The sequence below is a fragment of the Plecotus auritus genome, assembly GCF_963455305.1.
Source record: "Plecotus auritus genome assembly, chromosome: 5".
Classification (NCBI taxonomy): domain Eukaryota; kingdom Metazoa; phylum Chordata; class Mammalia; order Chiroptera; family Vespertilionidae; genus Plecotus; species Plecotus auritus.
The window spans coordinates 38,242,394-38,257,755 of NC_137776.1; the positions used below are offsets into that span (position 1 = coordinate 38,242,394).

The 15,362-nt window shown below is 57.1% G+C and overlaps 1 protein-coding gene across 1 annotated transcript; it reads right to left on the reverse strand.

Annotated features, from left to right (window-relative positions):
* Positions 1-3,062: 3,062 nt before the first annotated feature.
* Positions 3,063-13,957, reverse strand: LOC308249616 (putative aquaporin-12B; the record flags this gene model as incomplete). Its single annotated transcript, XM_080671158.1, has 4 exons — positions 3,063-3,196; positions 10,974-11,198; positions 11,564-11,680; positions 13,351-13,957. The coding sequence occupies 4 exons, from the start codon at positions 13,955-13,957 to the stop codon at positions 3,063-3,065; spliced, it is 1,083 nt and encodes a 360-aa protein (XP_080527284.1).
* Positions 13,958-15,362: the final 1,405 nt, after the last annotated feature.

Genomic DNA, 15,362 nt, shown 5'->3' on the forward strand with positions numbered 1-15,362 from the left:
GCCCCTGGAGTCACCTTCCAGGACTGATCCTTTTGGGGAATCGGGTGCCAGAGGCCCAGGCCCTCCCAGCCTGGGGACAATGCTGGGGCACAACAGGCTGCTTACTGAGGGCAGCCAGACCAGACCCATACCTGAGGAGGGGCCACCATCCTTGACAGGGAACTGATTACACAGTCTCTGTGTCTCAAGCCCTGGAGCAAAAGCCTGAGTTGCTGTCCCCGGTGCTGCTCATCTTGCTCCCAGGCCCCCGTCCAGCACCTGGCAGAGAAGGGTGTGGAGCGTCGGGTGGAGGAGCTGGGCCAGGTTGACCGGGGTGGAGGGGTGGGGGGAGTCTGCTTCACACCCCCTCAGCCCCAGGCCCCACCACCATCTTCTCTCCTTTCCTTGGCAGAGTGGGCCTGGGTGGGGGCGGGGGTAGAGACGTGACACGTCCTCTTCCAGTGGTGTATGCTCTGTGGGGCTGAGAGCCACTGATCCAACCTTTTCTCTCACCAAAGAGGATTCTGGGTCACAAAAAAGCAGGGAGTGCCCACGCAGCTGTGTCCAGCTGCGATTAAAGTTTTACGTAATTAGCAAAGGGAATATGAATCTTCACTGTGACCCAAACCAACTTCATAAAAGTAACACGCTCAGCAGAAACATGGCCAAAGTGTGAACAGGCAATGCAGGGTGTGGAGAAAGGTGTGCAAGCCCCGTGGCACCCCAGCCTCCCTCCCGGGCAGGCCGGCCCACCAATTCCAATAGTCTGGGATGGTCTTAGGCCATTCCCATGATAAAACATGACAGGCCAGAGGGCTTATAAGCAACAGGCGTTTATTTTTTACAGTTGGGCATTGGGGAGCCGGCATGGGAAGGATGCCAGCATGGCCGGGTTCTGGTGGGAGCCGCTTCCTGGTTTACAGCGGTCTGCTCACTGTGACCTCACGCAGCAGAAGGGATGAGGCAGTTCCATGGCGTCCCTGTATAAGGTCACTGAACCCATTCATGAGAACTTGTACTCCACAGCTGCCCCTCCTCCACCTGAGCCTGCCGTTGCATTGCTGGTCTCTGTGAGGAGCCCGGGTGCTGGGCCGGCAGACACTGAGTCTGCTCACAGAATAGCCCTCCAGGGGTCCAGGGACATCCTCGAGCCGGCTCCCTGAGTGCATATTCAGGCGCCTCCCTCACCAGCTGTCTTCTCTCAGCCCATCTGCGCCCCGGGGACCCTCAGATCCAAGGTCAGCCTCACAAGGTGCGGCTCCAGACATGACTACACCTCAGGCCTGTCCAGGTAACTAGAGCCAATGCCCATGATTCGGAGTCTGGAGAGCACAGGGATCCGGAAGACAAGAAACTGCCCTCTCCCTGGCCTGACCCCAGGAGCCAGACCCTTAGCACCCTTTGCAGGGCTCGGCCAGGACTCCTGGGGGTGACTCCTGGGCCAGGGATGATGAGGGGCCAAGGTGGGCACTCCCACCAAGCACCCCTTTTCAGTCACAGCATTTGTGGGCAGTCAGACAGACATGAGCAGAGCCAGGCAGAAAGCCCCAGGTGCCCAGCAAGGGACAAAACTGGGAAAACACGCACCTCGTCCCCAGGTTCCGCCCTCCCCTAGCACATCGCTGGTCATGCGGTTTAGGCCCTGACCCTTCCCTCCCTAGAGAGAACATCTAGGCCTCAGCGTATTTCAGCTCCAGGCCCCAAAAAGCAGCAAAACCAGACAAGCTATGCCTTGGCTGCCTCAGGACCAGCTACATTGACGGATGCCGCCCCGCCCTGGCGCTGACCGGTCAGTGGAGACCATGACCCTGTGAGGACACACCTGGAAAGCTGATGAATATTCTATTGAGACCCTCCCCTGAGACTTCCCTAAGATTCCCACCTGCAAGAGAGATGACTACCCTCTGTGCAAGGGGAGCACACCTGTGCCTCTCTCTTCCCTCTGAGGCCGCAGTCACCAACTGGTGGTCCGTGGGGTCTGAAAGGTTGGCGACCGCTGCTCTAAGGGACCCCAGGAGACCAGGGGAGCATTGGGCATTGGCAGCTCATCCCAATCTTACCCCCAAGCCTGTCTCCAAGGCCCCCTTTTCTCTGACCTCCTAGGGAGCCAAAGCAGCCCAGCCTCGGCTCTCCTGTGGCTTCCTCCGTGCTCAGCTCCTCCCTGTGGCACTGCCCCAGCCTTCATACACATCCTGTCTCAGTGTGCTTTTGCTGCTGCCAATAAACTCTTGCTTTGCTGCATGGTGTCTCTTGGCTGAAATCTTCCTTCAAGACAAGAACCGAGGTCTCGTCATCTCGCTGGTAACAGAAGGACCCGTTCTGCCTACTGCTTTCTATCTGAGTGACCCTGAGAAACAGCCCCTGGACTTGCCTGGAGGCCCCTGGAGGCCCCCTGTCTGTGACATGGAGGTCAGTTCAAGAGGTCGACTGTTGCCCCAAATGGTCACCAGTTTCCCTGCCAAATGCTGTGGCGGCTCTACCTCAGACTTGAGAGGTTTTGCCTGGCTAGGAGAGCCCCAGCAACAGCCTGTCTCGGGGTGTTGGCTTTGGGGCCTGAAAATTAGCAAGTCTTGACAAGATGTGATAAATAGCTGCCATCTGTGACATCCAGTGGCGATGGCTCTGACGAAACAGTCACCGGTGTCGAGGCTGTGGCCAGAGATCCTCAGGAAGGCGTTGGCAGTGCTACTCGCTGGGTCAGGTGGGGCCACATCTTAGGAAAACATTGAGCAAACAGCAGCCTCTGAATAGCAGCCATCCAGGCCTCACTGTGGGATCTGGGCCTGTGGGAGATGATTTAGGGCGTTTGCTCCGATCAGACTCTGTTGGATGGTGGGGAAGGTGGGTGGGATGAAAGCCAGCTTGCCTTTCGCTGGACAACACTTGGTCATTCCTGCACGTGGGCCGGCGGAGGACGCTGGGTCGGTCACAGTTTCCTCCTTGCATCACAGACACAGAGACTTCTCCTCCAAGGCTGACTTCCTGGGGACCCCGGCAGCAGGGTAGTGGCGTCAGAGTGCTCCTCCAGGCTGCAGGCACCTGGGAGCAGATGGGGACACGCATCTGTGACGTGAGAGCCGCCCTCAGTCGCCCACAGCACAGTTGTTCTCACAAACAAAACACCCTCGGTCCTGTGTAGCGGGCAGCAGACTTTTCTGTAAGGAGCCACAGTCCATGTTTCGGGTCTCCTCCTCCCTGGTCAGCTCGGCACAGTGGCCTGGGGACAGCCAGCTGTGTAAAGCAGCGGTGAGGTTGTGCTCCAACAAACCTTCATTTACAAGAGACAGCAGGCTGACCCCCATCTGCACGCCCAGACCCGGCGGGCGCTGTGCTGGGGCACCACGGCTAATCTGTGTCGTCTTGTGGGCTGGTCTCCTGAGCTGCAGCGTCAATGACAGTGCATCACTAACTCTTTTTTAAACTGAAACGTATTGGGGTAACATGGGTGAATAACATAAATTTCAGGTGCTCGAGATAACTCCAGCTCTGTGCATTCTGTTGAGTGCTCCCCACCTGAAGTCTAGTCTCTGTCTCCATGTATTTGGCCCTGTGACCCTCGCTTTGCTGCAGTGCAGGGCCTGCCTCAGGCGCTGAGAGGAGCCTGAGTTCCCCGTTAGCCCAGGACACTCAGCCGGGGGATTAAGGATGACTCCAGCGCGGTGCGCAGACATGAGGTTCAGGCCACGTTTCTGTCCCGGGGCTGCTCCTGGGGCCTGAGGGCAGTGGGTCTCCGGGTGGAGGTTTGAGCCCCAACTGTCTCTGAGCAAGCCGACTGACGTGGCGTGGAGCCCACCACACATTTGCCTTCCTGTGAGCCAGGATGTGGCCTGAGCTAGAAGCATCTCGGTGGAGTGATTTGGTTCACGTAGAGTCAAGTCCAAGTTTCTAAGACAGAAGGTTGGATGAAAATAGGAGGGAACCCGGGGAAGGAAATCTACCTTTTGACATGTTTAAAGGAACAGCGGTTACGTGTTTGTCAGTAGGTCCCAGGCACAGTCACAGCAGGATTAGTAACAAGAAAGAAGGGGCTCTGAGGCCTGCTATCTGAGGGGAGCCCCACCTGGAGCGGGAAGGGGTTGGTGGGATGAACTGAGCCTATGGCCTCAGTCTTTGTCGGTGGTGGGCCCCCAAAAGTATTAATTACTCCACCTGGGAGGAGCTGATCAATAAGCCTTTGCCATTCCCCGTGTCCTTGCCGGGGACGACGAGGCAGGCAGGGGGTTCAGATTTGAGTACCTGTGATAGGGACGCATTCAAGGCTTCCAGCAGGGGCCTCATGGTCTCATGTATGTCTTTGAGGAGGTTAGTCTGGCCACACGGCTGCACTGCTGAGATGGGGCAGACAGACATCACAAGATTCCCGGGGACCCCAGGGCGACACCCTGCGTTTACCCAGGGTGACAGGGCTGCCCTTGTTTGGTGCAGGTATTGAACGTGAGAAGAGGAGGAAGCAGGTGCAGAGGGAGATGCGGGGATGAAAATGGTGGGGGGTGGGGGTGAGGGATGCTTCCGCCTGCCCACTCTTGGTCCCTGAGGCCTGGCACTGCACCCTCAGCGGGATTGGGAGTGTCCCCTGTGTTTCCCACATTTTCATGACCCTCTCTGAGTGCTTTTTGTTCCTCAGACCCACTGACCCTGTCCACACCATGTTCATCTAGGATCTGGCCGCTCCCGGGGAGGTGACAGGGGGCTTCGTCAGCATCCCCAGTCACACAGCCGATTGTAATTCTTCTAGGACGGACCACCTGTAGGCGTGTAGCCTGCTGGGCAGACACCAGCAGGTAAGTTCAGAATTCCAGGTGAAAAAAACAGAGCCTGAACTGCAAAACGCCACGCGTCATGGGCAGGAGGAGCTCTGTGCTCCCTGGCCTGGCTGGCGCGTCTCCAGCCCAGGAGCAAGTCTCTGGTATCTCGGGGGGTGGAGGTTGCAGTGCGGCACACTCTCAGCTTCTGGTTGTGAAGCCATAGGCAGAACTGCCACTCACGGGGCCGCTCTCACACCCTGTCATAGGTGGGACACTCAGAGCCAGATCCCAAGTCAGAGTCCCGGCCGGCGGCTGTGGCTATAGCTGACCACCTCAGTGACCCCCATGGACGGTTATGGGGCAGTGTCGGGTGCTAGACGCTGTGCTGTGCCCTCCATACAGAAGAGCCTCCTCGGCCATCGCAGGTGCTCAGTACCCCAGGTTACAGTGAACAGACCGTGCCGGCCTCATTCACAGGATTCTTCAGGGTTGCTGGGGCGAGGCCTGTTGTCCTCCAAGTGGTGTGGGCTTTGCCCCCCTGCCTGGTGACACACTCTGAGAGTGTGAGAATTGAAGGACAGCTGGATGCCCACGACTGGGTTCATGTCCCATGGCAGCCAGTCGCAGTGGGCTGAGCCAAGGGGGCCCACGGCAGCCCAGGGTCAAGCTGTGCAGGCAGGGCCTCCAGCTGCCAGGTCTCAGGCCCTGCCCTGCCAAGTTCTAAACTGCCCACAGTCCTCAGTTCCAACTGTCCTTGGGAGTGGCCAGGCAGGGGCTGAGGTCAGAGGTGGCTGGGGAGGGGTGACTGTTTGACTTCTAAGGTTCCTTCCAAATGCAAGACCAGACCTTATCTTCCCCAACCAAGAGTAAAATTCATATCCTCCTCCCCAACCAGGGAATATATCACTTAAATCACCCTGGCCTGGAAAAATCGAGAACAAAGACCCAATTAATGCCATTTGTGCCAGCCATATCCAAGGACAGATGAAGTTGGGGAATAAATAACAAAAACCCCCTTAAAACCAGACAGACCTGATAAAAGTAAAATAGACCAAAGAATAATCCAAAACTCCCCTATACACTCATTTTGATGCATCAGCATATTAAACATTCACCTGGAAAGCTGATGAATATCCTGGTGAAACCCTCCCCTAAGATTCTCAATTGTAGAATAAAAAAAGGATAGAAAGCCCTCAGGACAAATATTCAATGCGGGCTCACTCTAGGGCACGCCCATGCCCCTTCCTGGGCAAGAACTTTTTATTTCTAAGGGTCCCCACAGGACTTGCAACCAGGGGAGCAGTGGGCAGAGGCAGCTCGACCCAGGCTCACCCCCTGATCCTGTCCCCAAGGCTCCCTTTTTCTCTGACTTCACCTCGCCTGCCGCCCTTCTCTCCTACAACATTCTAGAGAACCGACTCGGAGCACCACCTAGGCTCTCCCTGTTGTTCCTTCTCCCCTAATTTCTTCCTTTGTTTCATTGTCCCAGCATTAATAAACATCCCCTCAAACCCATCTGAACCAGTATCGCGAAATCTTTCCGACACGAAGTCAAGAACCCACACATTACAGGCTGGCCTGAGGCAGACCTGCTCCGGGCCAGCCCCTATCCAGTGACAGTCCTTGTCCAGAGCTGGATTCAGGGCTGAAGGATGGGGTGGGGTGTGGGTGCTGGTGGTGGCAGCGTCCACCAGGCAGGTCCCCAGAGCCATCAACACATTCAATGGTGAGTTGTGAAGTAAAGGATGCCTTGTGCTGACAATTTTTTCCCAACTTTGTTTAAACTAAAATTTAGTTAGTTGGCCAGGTTAGTCTTATAAGCAAAGTTAATCCAACTCTTGGTCCACCCCCAAATTCTGGGGCCTGGAGAGCCAACCACACCCAAATACCCTCTTTCCCTGTCCAGGGCAGGGGAAGGGACTGCACTGGGGGTCCCCTTCTATGTGAGTTACATTTGGGAACCGCAGCCGTGAAATCATAACAGTGTCTGACATCCATGTGCTTGATCAGTCATCACTCAGCCACACAGTGAGACCACAGGAGGAACAAGTCACAGGGGCTTCACATGAGAACCAACGCCTCCGTGTCTGGGTCAATAGAAGGGACTTAATAGGTAATAGTGATAAAAACATCCCATGTGCATGGTCTAGAAATCAAGTAAGATGGACACTACTTACTAACGAGAGTCACACTGATAGAAGGTACATTTATAAAACATACCCCAAACTATAATTCTGTCAGGCCTTCATTTGAAATGCTATGTGATCATTTACATAATAAAATAAAATCAAGAAAAAATATCAAAATTATTTTAGAAGACAGAACGACACTCTTGCTGTGTTTCTGGATTATTTTATTACACAGATCAGCAACAAAATATTGTGCTTGCTCCCCTACAAACAGAATGACGCGGAAGGACCCCAAAGAGTTGGGTCCAAGTCACCTGCAGTTACAGGTGTTGCCTGAGAATCATTATCTAAGGGGTCTCCATGTGAGCCACTGAATGATCACTTAGGAAAAAACTAAAAGAGAAAATGTCAGTAGAGAGAAGCGTCTGGCGGTGGCAGCCTCACCAGACAGCAGGGCGACTGGTGCTGGGACTCCCTGACTGGCAGCCCGTGCAACTGTGACTCTGAGGCCTTGTGATGCGGTCCCTCTAGAAGCCACTGTCCAGTGGGGAGGATGTGGGAATGCAAGGGCAAACGTTGGACAGAAACTGGGCTGTGGGACGGAGTTCATGTGAAGTGAAGGGTTTGCATCCTTGGTACCTGACTGGATATGGGGACCTAGTGTGGGAACTGCTTCCTCCTCCTGACACGTAGAACAGAGGCCTGTAAACCCACCCTTCCCCAGCGCCGCGTGGATGTGCTGAGTGGGGCCCAATGGGATGGCCTGAGCCCACAGAGGTTGTGAATTTGGAAGTCTAGAGCAGGGGTGGGCAAACTTTTTGACTCGTGGGCCACAATGGGTTCTTAAACTGGACCGGAGGGCCGGAACAAAAGCATGGATGGAGTGTTTGTGTGAACTAATATAAATTCAAAGTAAAGGAGCGGAGGGGAGAGCAAGAGAACCGGATAAAACAGCCGGATCCGGCCCGCGGGCCGTAGTTTGCCCAAGGCTGGTCTAGAGCATCCTCTGAACAAAAAGGGTTAGCACTCTAATGAATGCCATGTGAGACTCTGTACTTGGCCCTGTGGGGAGTAGATGGCCTCAGGGCAAAAGTCAGTGAGCGCCACCCAGTGGTGATCACTGGAAGCTGCACCTGAAATTTTCCATTTGAGCCACTAGCTGGCTGTTGATTGAGACCACTTTCAAAGGATACAAAGTAATTCTGAAACCTGAAGTCTCCACACGTCCTCAGCAATGTCAGAGAAGATGGGAAGTGTATATGTTCATACAGGTGCACGGCAGCAGGGGAATGCAAGCTGGTACTCATGTCCCTGAGCAGAGCACCTCTGTCCCCCGACTTTGGAACCCCTGAGGAGCTGTGGGATTCCACTGTCAGGGGACAGGGTCCTGCGAGCAGCTCTGCATTGACCAAATGCTGCCTGGTTTGTGGACGGCAGCCCGGGTGCAGATCTCAGAGCCCCTGCGTGAGTCCCTGGTCCTGCGGTGGTGCTGGGCACTGCTGCTAGACAACGTGTTGACTGGAGCTGGGCCTGGGATGCTCGACTGGACGCTGGACACGCACTTAGCCCCCACCTGGCTTCACCCCTGCCTCGAGTGAGCACAGATAGGCAGTGATGCAGCCACCAACCAGTCACAGCCTTGTGGCCATCTGGGCTTTTAGCTTCGGGCTGGTCTGGGGCCCCGTGCACACCTGCTGTGCCCCCACCGGCCTGGCTGCAGTGCAGGGACCCCTCACCTGCACCAGGGCAGGAGGAGACACCAGGCCACGGCTGAGGGAGCGAAGCCCGAATGCGCTGTGGGGCCCAGGGCAAAATGAGAATGCAGACCTTCCCCAAGGTGGGAAAAGGGGCCACGAAGGGACTAAAACAGAAAGCTTTCCCCTCGAAACACCTTGTTGCTGATCAACCAGAACAGGGTTCACAATGGTACATGAGCGACCACAATGTAAACTCATACGGCTGGTGTGACTTACAATGTAAGGCTTACATGGACTGCAATAAGTAACACTTGGTTAATGAGAGATCTTGATCGATCCTGAGATTTTCCTGGCTTCCTTTTCTGCAGATTCATTAATTAGGTCATCAAAATGTAAACTTTCAGCAATATCATTTTTGGAAATCTAATCAAAAGCAACACCAGCCACTCTTGCCAAATGTAAGGTTGCAGATCATTGAGACAATTATTAATTTCAAGAAGGCTGAAGGTACTTTCTGTGATGGGACCATGACAGATGCCCCCAGAGCATGTTACAGGCTGTGAAATCATTTTGAAACATAAGTTTTAGTACGTTTAGAGCTGATGATTCTCACAGAGCAATTAAAAAAAAACTATACAAATCAGTTTTGAAATGCAAATCTATACAGTGCCATTTTAATGTTCCTTCTGAGATTTCTTCTAATGTGGGGATCATATAAGAATCTGATTCATGATTTACATATAATTGAAAACACTTGTTTGTAATTGTATCATTGTATCTCCAAATATATGGGAAAAATAACTTTTGCCTTAGCTTGTTTGGCCCAGTGGATAGAGTGTCGGCCTGAGGACTGAAGGGTCCCTGGTTCAATTCCAATCGAGGGCACATGCCTGGGTGGTGGGCTCAATCCCCAGTGGGGGGCGTGCAGGAGGCAGCCAATCAATGATTCCCTGTCATCATTGATGTTTCTATCTCTCTCTTCCTCTCCCTTTCTCTCTGAAATCAATAAAAACATATTTTAAAAGAAGAAAAAATAACTTTTAACTTCTATGTTAGTAATTCGTTCATCAAAACTTTATATGAACATTGTATTCTTTTCCATCAAATGCAGTTCCTTAAATTTAATTTGTGTTTCCAATCTTAATGGATGTTGCTTTACACTGCTGATTGCTTCTAAAATAGAGATTCTAGCTCCTCAAATCATCCTGAGAATTTCCTGATTGATAGGCTTTATTGCAATGTCCATGTGCCCGTTTTTCTTGTACTAATTTACTAATAATGTTTACTGCCTGAGCATCAGCAGTTTCTGTCCTGGAAGTAGTTGTGCAGAGACCAGAGGGACTTTGGGGACAGACATGCCAGCCGCCTCCCACCTCGGGCCCTGGTGCTGCCCCATGAGGACCCCTCTTTCTTCCAGGGGCTGCCACCTCTGCTCTGCGTGCGGCTGCTGCAGTGACCGCCCCTTCCCCAGCACCGCCTGCCGTGGGAAGCTGGTGGCCCTCACCACCCCTGTGCACTCGCTCAGGGCTCTCTTTCTGGAAGCCTCTGCCCAGCCCTCTGGAAGACACACGGCTGCCTCTCAGGCCCTAATGCAAGGTGTCCTGGCTCCCTTACTCTCAGGGGGCCACTCCAAGGAGGGGAGGAGGCTGGGGTTCAGTCAGAGCAGCCGCACTGCCAGGCTGGGTCGGGGAGCCATGGGAAGTGGGGTGGGGGTTCTCTCCTGGACCTTCCCTTGGTGGCGTCCCAGGGAAAAGCTGACCAGGACCTGTCCTTGGTTCTCCCTCCTGTCCTCAGCTGGATGATAGGGTGGGGCCTTGGGCTGGATGGGGCTCCAGGACCCCCAGCTGAGGGGCCTTTGCCCTCTTGGGGTGAAAGATTCCAGGTCCACTCTGGGGAGGAAATGGCTGAGGGGTGGGGGGGATTTGCCCTGAAGGCCCTGTGATTGGCAAGGGTTCACCTGGTTTTGAGGACCTGCTGCCCTAAGGGTCAGGGTGCTGGTGGATGCAAGGGTTGGGGGCCCTTTGTCTGGCCCACTCCGCTGCAGCCTCAGGCTCCAGCCACCATCCATAACCTCCCAGAAGATTTCAGGGTGTCCTAGCCCCCTCAGAGCTCTGTGGGGCGCGGTGCTGGGGCGTGTGCAGGGCAGCCAGGAGCCCTCTATGGGAGACTCTGCCTTTGGGTCTTCCCAGGCCCAGGTTGCCTACCTGGACTTTGGCCTTTCCTCCTCGGTCTTAGCTTTGATTCTGACTCTGTCAAGAAGAGGCGGGACAGACCTTGTGGAACGATGGGGGGACTTAGACCAGCCTCCACCTCTTCAGAGGTCTCTGCTAAGCCAGGGAGACAGGCAGGGCTGGGGACGGTTTATTGATGAATGGTTTCTGGGGAGGAAGTGGGGGTGGGTTTCGTGCCCCTCAGCCAGGGACCTGGCCTCCACATGGAGCTCCACAGGGAGCCCAGCGGCTGCTGCCCCACCCGCCTCTGCCCAGGCTCCAGGCCTCTGCAACCCTCTGTGGGCGTCTGGGTGCCTTCAGGCCCTGGGGCTGGCTTCCCTTTGGGGGTTCGATACTTGTTCTTCTGACTGTACAGCAGGTTCCTCTGGAAAAGGCGGGGAAGGTGGCCGTGGTACAGCAGGACGGCCAGCACCATCCCTGCAGGAGACGGAGTGTCAGACATACGGCCCTCGGGCTTCTTGCAGCCCAAGACACCTGGGCACTCACACGCCAGACTTTCCCTAGGATGGGGGTGGGGGATTGTAGACCTGGGTCTGAGGGGGCCTGCAGACCTGGGCTGTGGGGAGGGGGTCCCAGCAGCCTGGGAACCTGACCCGGCTCCCTCCCCTCCCCAAAGGAAGCAGCCCCTGAATGGACTCTCCACCAGAAAGCAGGACCCTGCAGGCTGGTCTACCAGGATGCTTTGTGTGGCCTGTTCGCCAACCATGAGCCACGCCCAGGGCTAGCCTTGTCTCTGCCCCTGGGAGCTCCAGGGACCCCCAGTGACCCCCGCCGGCCCTTACCTGTCAGAGGGCCCAGCCAGTACACCTGGGCATACTCCAGCAAGGTGTGCCCTGAGCAGTGGAAGGTAACTGAGGCGGCCAGGGTGGGGTTGAAGAAGGCAGATGTGAGGGGTCCAGCTGTGAAGGAAGCACAGACAGGCCTCGTATGGCCCTACCTGGACCAGAGCCACCCTCAGAAATCCCCACCCTGAATCCTACTGTGCCCTGGCCTAGGTGGGCTCTTGGCACCCAGACAGGGAGACCGACAGAAAGATAGGGAGGCAGATAAAGACAGACAGACAGAGACAAAGAGATCGTGGAACAAAGCAATACCAGCACTGAGGGGAGATTTGGATGAGCAGCCAGAGCCGGGCCAGCGTCTCTGAGCCCCAGGCCAGGCAGACCCCCAGTGAGCAGGGGCCTCCCGGGGCAGGTCTGGGCCTCGTGGACAGGGAGCCTGAAGCTGGCAGGTGGAGGCCAGGCGTGGGCAGTGGTGCTGACTCTGTGGGAGGCACCCTGAGTGCGTCCTGTGCAGACAGCAGGAGCTCCTGGGTGTCACCTCAGGTGAGTGTTCAGGCCATCTGGCCGCAGAGCTCTGGCCCTGGCAAGCTCTCTGCTCAGCCCTGCCTCAACTTCCCCACCTGTGCATGGGCCCCAGTGGCAGCTTTCTGGTGGTTGGTGGCCGAGGTCCTACAGTCAGCGACACGGAAAGTGGGCCTTCAGGGCTGGTTCTGCCCTCCCTGGGGACCCCAGGAATGGAGACCTTGGAGAGCTCGGCCTCAGCCCCTTCCTGCTGTGTCTTCCCTACACCTGGAGCCTGACAGCTGCCGCTGACTGAGCACAGCCACGGCCATAGGTGTCCTTCCCAGGGAGCTTGACGAGTGCCCCCAGCACAGGGGCACCACAGCCACTTTCTGAGAGGCACTGCTGTCCTACCCCGACCCCGTCCCCGGTGCCAGGGGCAGAGGGAGCGTGCAACCCCGCAGCACCCTCCTAGGGCCAAATCTCACAGACTGCAGGGCCCCAGCCTGGCTCCTCCGCGTACTGGCCCAGCTCTGTCCCCAACTCAGGGACAGCTGGGAAGTAAGGTCTGTGGTCACTGGCTCTCGCTTTTCCACGAAGGTGGGAAAGGCCCCGTCACACTGGGGGCAAGGGGAGGCTCAGGGCGGCTCCCACAGGGGCTGAAGGACCCATGAGAATTTGGTCAGGAAGTTTGCCTTGGGGGGCGGCGGGCAGTGACCCCAAAGGGGGGTGGAGTGTCTGCTGCCACCTCAGTAGGCTCTTGGTGCCGACAGGGGAGGTGGAGACTTGGGTGAGGAAGAAACGACAGGACCCGGCACCCGAGGAAGGGGTGACAGAAGACGCAGGGCTTGCCAACTGGAGCCTGGGCCCCACCCTGGAGAAACCGCCGGCTGCCCATCTGCCCCTGAACGCAGCCCCTGAACTCCCCAGCCGGCCACCTTGCTTTCTTAGAAAAGCATTTTCGTGTCTATGCTGCCATGCAGAACACTCACCACATATGGTGAGGTGGGCCTTTCCTCTGGTTCAACTTCTGGAAGGAGCTCAGAGTGTGGAGAGGCCTAGCCGGAAGGGAGGCCCTGACAGGGGTCTGGGGTCCCACCTGCCACACCGTGTCCAGCCCCACCGGTCATACCACCACCTGCTTCCCAGGGAATGGCCACCCCAGTGTCTGTGGCTCGCAGACCCCTCAGCTGGCAGCCCCTTTCCTGCCCACAGCTGCTGGTGGCATGGCAGCCGCCGAGGCAGAGGTTCTGAGGAGACGCAGGGGAGAGACGCCCAGGTCTCACCTGTGTAGGCGCTGACGGTGACCAGCAGGGCCACGGCTGGCACTCTGTAGACGGGAAGGCTATTCCTGAGGCGGAGGAGGGTCAGATGGAAGACGAAGGCGCAGGCGCCTTCCACCAGCGCGCCGTGGGCGACGGTCGTGCGCAGGGCCGAGCTGCAGTGTTCGGCCATGAGGTTCTGCAGGATATGCAGGTCACTGAGCTCCCATGCCCAGTAGAGCCGGGTCAGGGCGCAGGCCGCCTGCATGCCAAGCTCCTGGGCCGCCAGCTTGAGCAGTGTGCCGGGCAGAGAGGCCTCAGCCAGGAGGAGCTCCTGCAGGGACACGGTGGGGTTGGCCGAGGCCCCGTCGAAGGTGGCCCCGTGTGCCAGGAAGAGCAGGAACAGCAGGGTCAGCAGCAGGTCGGGCCCAAAGCCCCCGGCCCAGGGGCCCAGCTCTGCCAGCATCCGCATCTCCAGGCAGCAGGCCCCCAGCTGGGCCGCGCCCGCCGCCTCCAGGGCGAAGCTGACATAGGCACCTTTGGGAAGCAGGGCCTTGGACGCCCTCCTGGCCGCCTGGCACAGGGCAATGGTGGCCAAGAAGAACGAGAGAGACACGTTCAGACCAGCCATCGACCCCAGGGGCTCTATGGAGCCAGACTGAGCAGGGGACCTGAGCTGACGTGTTGGGGCTGACCCACCCCAGGACCCAAGGGCGGGGGAGCCGTGGAAGCGTCCATCTGGGCTGGCACTCCTGGGAACGCCACACCTGCACCCTCACCTCCATCCCACCTGCTGCAGACCCAGGAGCAGAGCCAGGAACGCCCACAGCGGACCGGCCCTCAGCCAGGCGTCTTCCCCAGGGCGTGAGACACACCAGGACACTCACCCCACTCGGCCAGCCCAGGGCTGCAGCCTGGCCACAGCTCTTCAAAGCCTTCATCGAGTGCCATGCCACACCTAGGCTCCCAGCGCCTGGGCTGAGTCCACACTTGGGCGGGTCCCTGGCTCTGCCTGCCCTCTGCGTCACACGCCACCAGTTCCCTGCATGAAGGCAGCCATCTGTGGGGCCAGGTCTCCCCCACAAGGAAGCCATGGGGGCTCCACGAGGGATGCTCTGAACCAGCAGAAAGGCCCACCTCACTATATGTGGTGAGTGTTCCGCATGGCAGTGCAGACACATAAAATGCTTTTCTAAAAAAGCAAAATGGCCGGCTGGGGAGTTCAGGGGCTGCGTTCAGACCCCAGGCTCTTGGCACGTAGGGATTACCCGTGAACGCCTCCCCACACCCCACTATGTGCCAAACGGACCCATGTCTGGGCCATGTCTCTCCAGTCCAGAGGGACCCAGGAGTCAGGGACACTGACATCAAAATTGGTTTGAATTTCCTTCCTGGGAGTCCAGCTGAGCGTTATGTCACCTGGCCGCACCCCAGCAGGCCCTGGGGCCCCGCATGCTGCCCCGGCTCTGGAGCTGGCTCCCTGGAGCTGTGGCAGCGCCTTCCATGGGCAGGGTGCACGCAGCGCCCCCTTGTGTTCATCCCACCAGAACCTGTTTGCCGGGGAACAGAGGCCTTCCCTGTCCTGCCCACTCCCCCTCCCTTCCATTCCTGGTTTTTATTTTTCTAATCCAGCGCCTGTGCCTACCAGACTCTCCCTGCACAGAAGGGAGACTGAGACCCGGGAAGGGGAACCCACAGCATGGAGGACAAGGAGCTGGCTGTTTTCCCGGTTGTCCCCAATTTTGAGGTCCAGGACTTTTACTGAGAGGGTGAAGTTAACACCAACAAGCATTCCACCCTGGGCAGCCCTGTAGGAAACCCACCCACCATCCCCCTTGCCCACCAGACCTCACCCTGGATGGCAGACAAACCCGGGCAGACTCCAGCCTGGGGGGGTGGGAGCTGCCCCTGTCCTTTCCTCGTTCGAGGCCCAGCCCTCTCAGGAGTGGGGGGACATTCTGAAGCCACAGAGACCTAGAGACTGGACACAGGCAAGCCAGGGTTCCCTCAGGGACCACGTGGAGAGTGAGTCCATG